Source organism: Trypanosoma conorhini (assembly GCF_003719485.1).
Source record: "Trypanosoma conorhini strain 025E chromosome Unknown Tco_14.4_contig_00038, whole genome shotgun sequence".
Taxonomy (NCBI): Eukaryota; Euglenozoa; class Kinetoplastea; order Trypanosomatida; family Trypanosomatidae; genus Trypanosoma; species Trypanosoma conorhini.
In genome coordinates this window covers 1-10,731 of record NW_021704126.1, presented here as the reverse complement: position 1 = coordinate 10,731, position 10,731 = coordinate 1, and the positions used below count along the sequence as shown (strand labels likewise).

Genomic DNA, 10,731 nt, shown 5'->3' with positions numbered 1-10,731 from the left:
AAAGTTATGTTATAAATAAGCGTTTGAATGAAAAGAAGGAGTTGTATCTGTGTATCTGTGTATCTGTGTGTCTATCTCTGAAGGGCCGCCTCAGTCCTCTCGGTGCCTACCCTACAGCTGCGTGTGGTGTGCGGTGCGGATCCTGTGACTTCTTCTTCTTAACCGCTGCAAGCTGAGGAATACGACGCGGTGGTGTTTGAGCAGCACGACTTCCTCTCCGCGGAAGCCCCCCCCCCCAAAAAAAAAAGAAAAAGAAAAAAACACAGAAACACAGAAACAAGAAACAAGAAACGCAGGCACTGTGTTATTGGTTGCAGGAGGAAAATGCAGGAAGAGCAGCCAGGCCCAGAATGGCGCCAACGCAGCAGAAGTCCCCCGACTCTGGGGAGCAGCGTCACATTGCACCAAGCGTAAAACGGAAAAGAAACTGTTGATGCAAAAGGTATCCATATTGAAGGTGGGGAGGAAATACACAGCCGCCCATTGGTGAGCATTGGGGGTAAAGTGTTTTCTTGCTTTTCCTTTTCGTTCCTTTTTTTGTTGCTATTGTCGTTTTCCCGTATTCATCTACGTCTCCCTTCTACGCGTGCGCCACATCATGCGGCAACACAGCATCCCCCCGCCCCGCCCACTCCACCTCCCCTTGCACTCACGCATATTGTTTAACCCGCCTCTGTTTCTTTGCCTGCTTTTACGTATTTTCTATCGCCGCCCACGTGCCTCGTCCGGTCAGCGCCCACGGCCCCTCACTAACGACGGGGAGCACCCGCGTCGTCGTCGCACGCTGCCTCCCGCGTGCACACACACACACACACAGGCATCGCCAACAACACCAAGAGCAGAAGCAGAGCGGGCAAAATATTCCTCAACTTCGGAATTGGAAAACGGGGAAAAACAAAACAAATCAAAAAAAAACGCGACAGAAGAAAATAATGGTGGGAGCACTTCCACTGAGGGCTGTCGCTCGGTCAACAGGAGGAGGGGAAAACAAAAACAAGCACATGGAAGAAGGCAAAGATGGAAACAGCCGACCACAAACTCCGGCCAATCAACTAACGGTCGGCGCAGGTTGAGAAAAAAAAAACCTCTTACGCGCAAATAACAAACATTATATATGCGCGTTGTCTGCGAACAGGCGGTTCCTTTGGGCGCATCCTCCTCCTCCACCTTCTCTTCCCGAGAGCCCAAAGGCCCCGCAGGGTCGCGGGCCCAAGAGAGAAAGTGGTGCGGCAAAAATAAGCTAATGTCGCCACCGCCCCACGGAGTCAATCACTGCCTATTCATGACCCAACAAAGCGAACCCGAGGACAAAAAGTAAGATTACAATATTCCACTTTGAGAAGATGACCAACAGTCCCGAAACTTCCGCGCTCGCTCCAAATGGTTCTGGAGAACAAAGAAAAGAAAAGAAATAGAACGGATAAAAGAGAAGAGGTTCAATTAACATGTCTTGGACCACCAATCCCGCGCTCCGCCCCGGAGAGAAAAGAAGCTGAAAAAATAAAATTAACGAATAGCCCAGCTTTTCAGTGGCTCCTAAAGCTAAAACAAACAAACAAACAAACAAAGTGGCGTCCTCTTTAGTAATAAATTGAATCTTGGCAGTCGACTGGCCAACATTTTGCCCGCTGGGTGTGACGTTCCCTCCCCCACCCACCCCCTTCTTCTTCCCTTTTTTTGCTTGCATTCTCTTGTGTGTTTCTTCGGGTGTTTGCTGCTGGTGCCTCACCCCCTGTCGTTGACTAGGTTATTAACGTCAATGGAATAGAAAACTGCGTACCATAAATAAACATAAATAGGAGACGCATTGAAGTACAAAGAAAAAAGCATGAAGCTGCAGAGAAGCCCCATTATTATCACCGCACCACCCCGACTCCTCTCCCAACGCTCTCAAGTCGGTACCGCCGCGTTCTTTTTGATTTGCCCGAAGGTCACGCCACGGGCGCGGGACGCAAACTGCAGGGAACTGCTACTTTCACTGGCGTTGTAGCTTGCAGGACTGACACATGCAAACATAAGAACCTTCGCCTGCCCAGCCATGGAATCCTGCAGAAGGAAGGTCAAGACGGAGTTGCGGAAAGGAATATGCTTCACGTTCTGTGCAAGCCCAGCTATGACGTCTCCCAACGCGGACAAGGATTTGTTGATGGAAACCGCCTCCTTCAACTGTTGCCCCCCCGCACCACTCTTCTCAAGTCTCTCGCTCCCTGCCAAGTCAACCAAAGAAAGTTTTCCAAAACCTTGCATGTTCGTTTGCTTATTTGTTGTGCGAACCACGATATACACAATCATGTGGGACCTGGATGAGTGCTCGTTCATGTTCGTCTGCCCCTCACTTCGCTTGCTATTTGCGCGAGCCATGATATCGCGGATTTCCCGTGGGGAAGTAACCAGCACCTCAGTGAGATTTGTCACGTATGTGCCGCATGGACCACCTTGCTTCACCTCGTACGTTACTTTTCCCGCATCGTGGGACGCCAACAGGTCTCTAATGTTGTCGCAGTAAATCTCAAGTACAGAAATGACAACCGTAGACTCCTCCGTATCTTTGCGTTCCTCAATAACCTCAAAAAGGCGCTCCAGCGCTCGCGCATTGATGCCTTTTGTCTCCCCTTCGCCTCCACCCATAGTGTACGTCTTGCCACTTCCTGTCTGCCCATAGGCGAAAATGCAAACATTGTAACCATCTACGACACTATCAATGAGAGGACATGTATCTTCGAACACCTTTGCTTGCGTTGCGCTAGGTGAGTACACTTCATCAAACTCAAACAGCTTCGGGCGCCCACTCCCATCGACAAACTTTAGCTCGTCCGTGGAAGGGAACTCCATTATAGAGTAATGGCCGTCACTGATCTCTTTAGGCACCATCGGACGAACACGACAGTACACACGAATGTTTCCTTTCAGTTCCTGAATTGTGTTGTAGTACTGTTTGCGGAGTTTCATCTCCCTCTTGTATAACTCCTGCGTCCACAACAATGCCTTTTAGTCCGCGTGGCGTTCTTGTTTGGCGGCAGCAACAATAGAAGCAATGGCACTGGTAAGCTGCGCCGCGTAATATGCACTCTCCTTTTGGATATCAGCGGCATGCTGCTCCCGCAATGCTTGTAGGGATTGGCGTATAAACTGCACATTATCACGCATTCGTCTCGCCACCTCTACAGAGATCGGAGGGGCGGCATTCGCGACTTTAGCACCTGCCCCAGCCACACCCAGACCCCCAGCGGGGACGCCAGCGCCTCCTGCCTTGAGCTCCTCAACTTGATCAGCATACATCTCCAAAGTAGCCACAGCTGCCTTATTTTTGGCCTTTGCGTCCTTGTATTTATTACTTAATTCAGCATTCTTGCGGCGCAGCTCCCCAAGCTGCTTGTGCAGGTCCGCCACCACAGAACGTTCCTGCTGGACCAACTGTTGTGTGGCCTCTTGAGCTTTTAGCATAACTTGCTCAGCATTCTGTCGCGGGGCTGCACGCTGACGAAGCCGCTTCGCGTGCTCCTCATCATCGCTGTCCATTGCGACCCCGTTTCCATCGTCCGCAGAGAGTGCACGCTGCCGCGCTGCCTCACCTTCGCCCGTGTCAAACCCAGTCATTGCCTCAAAGAGTTCCAATACTTCCGAGAACCGCTCCATCAACTGCATTAGCTCCGGGGCAAAGCCCTCATACTGGCCTGTCTCAAGTAGGCGCATGCACTTGAACTTGTGATCCCTGCACTCTTTAGCGATATCCTCGGCATGAAGAATGTTTGGGTGCTCAAGGGCGTACTCCAGCGAGGCAAGATCGCCTTGGGCCTCAAGCAAAAATGTCTCTGCTTTATTCAGCGCTTGAAGTTTGTCCCTGTTGGTAAGGCTATCTTGCTCTTTGCTGTCCTTGCTGCTGTCTTTGCCGGATACCACGGAGCGCTCCTCCGCGGCAATTCGTTGCCACGCCCGGTTGTATGTCTCCCCCAAAAGCTTGCTCTGGGCAAAGCGCTGTGCGCAGCGTTTAAAGCCATCGGTGCGGTACCTCTTTTGCCATAAAATAACCGTCTCAATGATCTTGTAGGTGACTCTTTCAGAAGTGGTGGACTTCGCAACCTTCACCAGACTGTCCGCCCACTTTTCAGATGACACCATACCGGCAAATTGAGGCATGCAATTCAGAAGCAACTGGTCCAAGATAATCACGGAACGCTCCTGCTCTGTCGTAGTCCCGTGCTTTAGATGTTCCTTGACGTCGTCCAAAACCACCTGCGCATTGCCTTGCTGCACCAAGTTTGCCAACGCCATTATTATCTCACGTTCTCCCTCCACATTGTGGCTGGTGTAGAGGCTCCTGAGAAGCTCCACCACTCGTTGCCGGTTTTGCTCGTGCAGCGACATGGGCGGCGAAATAGTACTGTGGAAACAGCCTCAAGGGGCAATGACGCAGAGGCCGTCTTGTGTGGATATGAAGATGGCGCTGCTGCAGAAGAACTGTGGACTCACTCTTGTCGTTCTTGTTGTTGTTTTTTTCTTCTTCGCTTCTTTTTTTTCCTCCACTTTTTATTTCTGTGGTTGTTCTGCTTTTTCACTGAGTGCGAGCTGCTAGCTATGAAAGAAAAACCAAAACAAAATAATAATAATAATAATACAATCGCTGTCGCACGTGTACGCCTCTCTTTACCCAGTTGAGGGCACGGGTAAGCACAGAAGGTGAGAAAGAGACGAGGGAGATACGAAACATGTAGAGGGAAGGGGACAAAGAAGACTATGCGAGATGCGAAAGGAGCAGAAGGAAACACCGCAAACGCATCGCCACTCTTGAAAGTGCGCTGTGTCGATAAATAGGCGGTAAACTATTGCTGAGGTGTGTGAGTCACCACAGGCCTCCGCGACGGCCGCACGCGCTAGCGACAACGCCAGTGAGTGTGGGTGGGAGAAGGCGAGGAAAGGATGCCAAGCAGCTGGCGTCGGTCGTCTTCCGCGGTTGCTTTCCGCATCGCCGCCTTCCTTCGATTTTTTATCCCTCTCCACAAATGGAGAGGAAGAGCAAGCAAGCAACAAACGAGAGAACTGGCGCCTGGCTGAGGCCCTGGCCGCCGATTCCTGCAAGGGAGGAAGAGAAAAACAGAAGAAGAGTACGGCTTATCTGAACGTGACAAACATCCCGCGATTAGGATGAGCTTCATCTAGCGCACTCCCACATATCCGTGAACCAAATGACTCACCCGCCAATGCATGATGGCCGGGACCCTCGTTATAAGCTCAGGCCGTGATCGACGTTGGAGCCGCCGCGGCTGCTGGACCCCTCGACTCCGCGTGGAGGGCATTAACAGCAGTCGTCGTAGCAACAGGGGCGGTGCCGGGGGCCACTGAGTGGGAAAGCAGCAACACCAACAGAATCGCGCTCGTGCCGTCTTCCAACGCCGGACCCTCGCTCCCTTGCCCCCCCATCTGATTACAAAAAAAACTTCCAAAACAACTTTGAGGAAAAACAAATCTCCGGAGACACGCATATCTTTGTTTGCCTGTATGTTTTGTTTTGTTGTTGCTTTTGCCCCGTCTCATTCCCGCTCATCCCGCTATGGGCCCTGAGCCGTCGTACTTTCTCGGGTTATTTGGGCAACCGGGGGGCGAGGCCAAGTGTGCCACCCAACCCGCCGACCCCGCCAGAAATCGCGCGTGACACAGTGGACAAACACTGTGAGTTGGCACAGCCTTGATGCACCGCTTCGCCTCGATGTGCTTCTTAATGTCCTCTACCCTCACTGCCTCCCTGCAAATGGGGCACTCGCGCACTAACTGCCTGTTCTCGCACTCGGTGGTAAGGTGTTGCTGCAGGGTGGCAATCTCCGTCACCTGGTCGCAGAGAGGGCACGGGCAAAGCATTGGGCATGCACGAATGAAGTGAATATCAAGCGCCGCCTCTGAAAAGCTCGCATCAAACTCCCCACAGAACTGGCAAGTCTTTGCGGCACGATAAGCGCTGCGCACGCCAGAGTTCGGTCGGGGTCCGCGTTCTATCAAATGCGCCTCACCTTCGTCCAGAACCCCGCTAGGGTGAAGTGCAGAAGTGGGTCTCGTTTCGTGCTTGCCTTCCATCCCTGTCGCGGACGCGTTCAGGGCCGCCAGTTGTTGTTCTACCAAGCTCTTCTGTGCCGGTTTTAAAGCCTCCATGTAGGAACTTGAACTGGTTGGAGAAAGCAGGAGCAATTTGGCGAAAAGGCGGCTTGCCGCCTCCCGCACCCCGCCACTCGAATGCTGCAAACAGGGCAGTACCGCCTTTGTTATAACAGTGCCTGGTTCAAGACTCACCGATTTGTCTCCGTTAATGCCGTAACGGTCTAAAAGTGAATTAAGCATGTCCATGCGGGAAATCTGAGCCTTGGCTGAGGTGGGACGCTTTTTGTTCTTGCCTAGATCTATGACAAGTGCCGAAACCACAGGTTCAAGCGCCACCTCTGCGAGCGACACAAGAACAGCTTCAGCCATCTCTCTAATTCGGTTGTTGTTGTCGCCTGAACGCAGCACCAGCTCCGGAAAAAGGGGTTTTACATAGGAGATTAGATCAGACACGGGAGGCATGCCTTCAGTATTGCCCTTTATTATGGTTTGAAGCGCCTCACAACACGCAAGTACTACCCCTGGCACGGAATCACTCAACCCACGGGAAGGAAGCGCCATATAGCACAAGAGCGTTTCAATTACAGTGTGTGAATGTGTGGAGAGGGCGGCAAAGCCCCTGGGCGATATGATAGCGCGAATGGCAGCCTCACGAAGTGGTCCTTTTTTCCCAAACAAGCAAGCACAACAGTATGTTCCAAACACCTTTTCACTGTCTGTCGCCTCTGCAAGTGCGTCTCCTTGTAATATTGAAGCCTCAGCCTCGCCTCCAGAGAGCCCAAGAATGACGTGGTTAATTGACTCTTCCCATTCCTCTTTCCCTCGAGTGAGCGCAGAAGCCAATTGGCTACTAACCTCCCTTCCAACACTAATACCACTGTTTCCTGCTCCGCCCTCCATTGGGTTTTCCACGTTGCCTATCGCGTAGAACCCCCGGCCACCAACAGGCATTTCATCAAAAGATGCAGAAGGAGGAGCATTCACAGGGATAACTGAGGGCATAAGATATCTCTCCTGGAGTTCCACTGGTGTTGAGTCTCTCGTCACTACCGGTTCCTTTTTCGTTAGCGGCTCTTCTAATCTTTTGGACTCCTTACCGCTTTCAACTACTTCTGGAACTGTGGTGGGAATTTTGTACGCTGCCTCCCTTAGGCTATCAATTTGACGTTTTAACATCTTTGCAGTAACGTAATCCTCTTTTTCTACTGCATCTGCCTTTTGTCTTTCTAAAGCATAGATTTCCTTTCCCACGCCCTCTAAATTCAACAAACATGTCTTTAGCGCACTCGCCAAATCATAGTCCTCCGCTGCCACTGCTTTTTCCTTCAACAGTACAATTTCCCCTATCCGGCGAGTTGTCGCCCTGTCGATTTGACGGCCATTATCATCCGCTGCCTGCGGCGTCCCAGAATCCTCCAGACGCGGTGGAAGCATTTCATCCAAAGGAACTTCCACCGTCTCTCCCACGAGACATATTCCCTGTGTCGGGGGAGCCTGATACGTGCGCAGAATTGTACCGTGACTTGTCAACGCGACAATGCCTACTTGGTGAAAGAGATTGTACTCACTGTGATATGGCCTTGAAATCAGAAGTTTGACATAAACGCATCTTTGCCGAATATTTATCGTCTTCAGTTCTCGAGCCCCAAAGACGTTATCTGCATTGGAAGCAAAACAAACATATCCCAAACGTCGAAAGTCGCTTAGACGATAGGATTTTACAATTCCTGTTTGAATTTCCTTTTCGGTGGGTTCAGCGACAAAAACTTCAATACGCGATGCAATCTTGCTCTCATGAGAGAGTACTCGAATAAAATTCAGTTCTACTTCACCTTCAAACGCAAATCCAAGCTCTTGCGGGTAGACGCATCCCTTGTCAGACTGCCACCCAATAGCGCTGCGGGTGTGAAGACGCAAAGCACGCGCCGGGCGATCTGCATCCTCCGAAGAGCAATGGCAAAGGCACATGCTCAATCGCGGTCCGTACTTTTCTTCCGAAGGAAACATCGTCCCCATCATAATTCTTTCTGGCACACCCCAACCAAGGTGCACCAACGCAAATGTGAGCGCGGAAAAGCGAGAAATAAAAAAGAAAAGAAAAACAACAACAACAACAACAGCCACAACAGGTGGGGGTCTCTACCTCAAAACGAAAAATTGTTTGTGTAGGGGAAGCAAAAACAAAGGAAAAACGGTCATATGCATGATTTATGTATGTATACCTCCTTATGATGTATTACCTTAGTCCGATCGTTAAAACAAATAAAAATTACCATAACGTATAATGTTTCCCTTCTCCTTTGAAGTTAGTTAACAAGGCACTCAATACGTCATCTGTGTCAAAATTTTAGTCCGAATCATCCTCTTCTTCTTCTTCAGTTTCATCTTCCTCTTCTTCCTCCGCATCATCGTAACTTCCCTCACTACCGTCTCCTCTCTCCATCTCATCGGCTTCTTCCTCTTCGTTTGCGTTCTCTGTGGCATAGAGATCATGGATGGGGGCGATTATGCAGTCAGGATCAAACTCCACCACATTGTTAGGCAAAAACATCAAATACTGCTTCAAGAGGGAGGCTACGTGGTCCAAGAGGCTAGCAAAGTGGGCAGTAGGGCCTTGACGTGTCTCAAGCATCCCAAGCCTTTTCCCCAAAGAGAGAGAAATATCAAAAATGACAGAGGCAGCCTCCACTTCGGCTTTTGTTACACACTTTTTCGTAGGAGGCCGCATAACTGCCCAGGGGATATTTTTCCCCTGACAAATCTCCCGAACAAAAGTACGAGCACCAAGCTTCAAGGCATTATGGGAATCCATCCTTTGTACGCTCATGTTACTCTTTCTTTTCCCATGAGAGGGAGTCACAACGGATGAAATACGCACAAGCTTGTTTGGGGTGGCATTACTAAATGAGGCGTCAAGAAGGGTTGTTTGTGTGCTTTGCTGGCGAGAAGTAAAACCAACAGACGCTGTCAAGGAACTGCTAGAAAGTTTTCCCATGGTTCCAGCGTTCGACACAAACAAGGGAGACACGTAAAAACCCTTTTCCCTTCGTACTGTGTGTCCAAGGCCTCGAAAAAATCGCTGGGCCATCTTAATATTTTGTTCTTCATCGGGAGAAGGAATAAATCCTTCTCCGGGCTGGCAAAAGCCCTGCGCAAGGGCAACTTTGTCAATTGCAGCCTCGAAAAGCATACAACCAATGACTTCAGGACTAGTCATTCTTTCAATAAACGAAAACGGCTTGAAAACGACATTGCCTCCAGACACAGAGGAAAGCTCACGCAACAGTACCGCATCTTCAGGGAACTGTAGTAATGTTATTTCTTTCGCATTGGGGAAAGCCAATTTAAACTTCATATCTTCTTTATTTTCATCCTTGCTGGCCATCACCTGTAACTGAGCAGCGGAAACGGGAACGAGACTTACGCCCGAATCAGTTCCATACTGTAGTAAAGAGCGAGACAGAGTTCGGCGACCCGTGTTTGGGAGTCCAATAACAAACGAACAAAGTTTCCCTTCAAGGTTGCAATACGGGTTCGACTGTGAACATTGCTCACTCGAAAGAAATTGTCTCAAAATTCGAATAACATGTCGTATTGTCTTGTCAAAAATTTTGGAAACGGGACAAAAAGCAACACGTATGGCGTCACTCAACTTCAATGATTCCTCACTGTCAGTCCTGTTTACATACCGTTCACAAAGCGCATTTGCCAGAAGTGAAATTTGTGTAACCACAGCTGGCACAGACACAAGGTCTATTTTGGTAATGGCAAAAAGCAGAAGGATTTTTCGAACTCCACCGTTTTTATTGTAAACATTAGCCTCCTGGACAATTGCATCAAGAAGAGCCCATGGTATACACTGAACCGCACAGCGGGCGTCAAGGGTAATCACGTAAGCCGCCGATGGGAGCTCCATCCACGACCCAGGAGGCGGGAAAACGAGTTCCGCCAGTGCCTTATTAAATTGATATGAAAAATTGTTAGATTCCCGAACAGGAATATACGTCAGGGCCTTTTTAATCTTACGCAATATCGGAGCCGTGTGTGCTAGCTCGGAGGCGGACTCCACATGCCCACGAGCATCATCCTCCTCAGCCGAAGGCTTTTCAGCCCGTTTGGCACGTTCGACGCGAGCGTCTTCACGTGCCTGAAGCACCCTCTGAAGGATGGCTTCCTTATCAGGATGGGCGTTGGATACCTTTAAGGCCAATTTGGCAAGTTCTCGGGTCTTTTTCGTCCTTTTCGGACCAAGACCGGACTTCTTCAAAGACTTTGCAGCTCGGCGAAGGTCGCGCTTGTGTTCCCGTTTCTTTCGCTCAATCTTGTGGCGCTGACGCGACGTCATGCGCTTCGATGGCCCGCTCCTAACCTTGGGCATTAGTTTTCTTCTTCTTCGCCTCCCTTCACAACAACAACAACAAAAAAGGCAGAACAAAAAAAATAATAATAATAATTAAATTTATCAGCCTCGGTGAAACATAAAAAAAAAGGAAGAAGCAAAACAAAAGCAATACTACCAGAAACAAATGAACATAACTATTGTTCTTCAGTACCGAAAAAATGAAATTAATAACAGTTTGTACAGCCCCCAGTTTGAACTACAATATATATATATATTCATATTTATATTATGAATATATAGAT

At 49.6% G+C, this 10,731-nt stretch overlaps 4 protein-coding genes across 4 annotated transcripts, besides 10 other annotated features; all 4 read right to left on the bottom strand.

The window, feature by feature from the left end:
* Positions 1 to 258: 258 nt before the first annotated feature.
* Positions 259 to 292: a microsatellite.
* A 506-nt stretch (positions 293 to 798) lies between these two features.
* Positions 799 to 816: a microsatellite.
* A 75-nt stretch (positions 817 to 891) lies between these two features.
* Positions 892 to 933: a microsatellite.
* Positions 934 to 1,153: 220 nt separating this feature from the next.
* Positions 1,154 to 1,177: a microsatellite.
* A 218-nt stretch (positions 1,178 to 1,395) lies between these two features.
* Positions 1,396 to 1,434: a microsatellite.
* A 111-nt stretch (positions 1,435 to 1,545) lies between these two features.
* Positions 1,546 to 1,568: a microsatellite.
* Positions 1,569 to 1,890: 322 nt separating this feature from the next.
* Positions 1,891 to 2,949, bottom strand: Tco025E_01222 (putative C-terminal motor kinesin; the record flags this gene model as incomplete). The annotated part of the gene is made up of 1 exon (XM_029368160.1): positions 1,891 to 2,949. The coding sequence occupies one exon, from the start codon at positions 2,947 to 2,949 to the stop codon at positions 1,891 to 1,893; it is 1,059 nt and encodes a 352-aa protein (XP_029231681.1).
* Positions 2,950 to 2,988: 39 nt separating this feature from the next.
* Positions 2,989 to 4,365, bottom strand: Tco025E_01221 (putative C-terminal motor kinesin; the record flags this gene model as incomplete). The annotated part of the gene is made up of 1 exon (XM_029368159.1): positions 2,989 to 4,365. The coding sequence occupies one exon, from the start codon at positions 4,363 to 4,365 to the stop codon at positions 2,989 to 2,991; it is 1,377 nt and encodes a 458-aa protein (XP_029231680.1).
* A 231-nt stretch (positions 4,366 to 4,596) lies between these two features.
* Positions 4,597 to 4,615: a microsatellite.
* A 923-nt stretch (positions 4,616 to 5,538) lies between these two features.
* Positions 5,539 to 8,106, bottom strand: Tco025E_01220 (uncharacterized protein; the record flags this gene model as incomplete). Its single annotated transcript, XM_029368158.1, has 1 exon — positions 5,539 to 8,106. One exon carries the CDS (start codon positions 8,104 to 8,106, stop codon positions 5,539 to 5,541), a length of 2,568 nt encoding a protein of 855 aa, XP_029231679.1.
* A 67-nt stretch (positions 8,107 to 8,173) lies between these two features.
* Positions 8,174 to 8,215: a microsatellite.
* Positions 8,216 to 8,434: 219 nt separating this feature from the next.
* Positions 8,435 to 10,465, bottom strand: Tco025E_01219 (uncharacterized protein; the record flags this gene model as incomplete). Its single annotated transcript, XM_029368157.1, has 1 exon — positions 8,435 to 10,465. One exon carries the CDS (start codon positions 10,463 to 10,465, stop codon positions 8,435 to 8,437), a length of 2,031 nt encoding a protein of 676 aa, XP_029231678.1.
* A 27-nt stretch (positions 10,466 to 10,492) lies between these two features.
* Positions 10,493 to 10,540: a microsatellite.
* A 150-nt stretch (positions 10,541 to 10,690) lies between these two features.
* Positions 10,691 to 10,731: a microsatellite.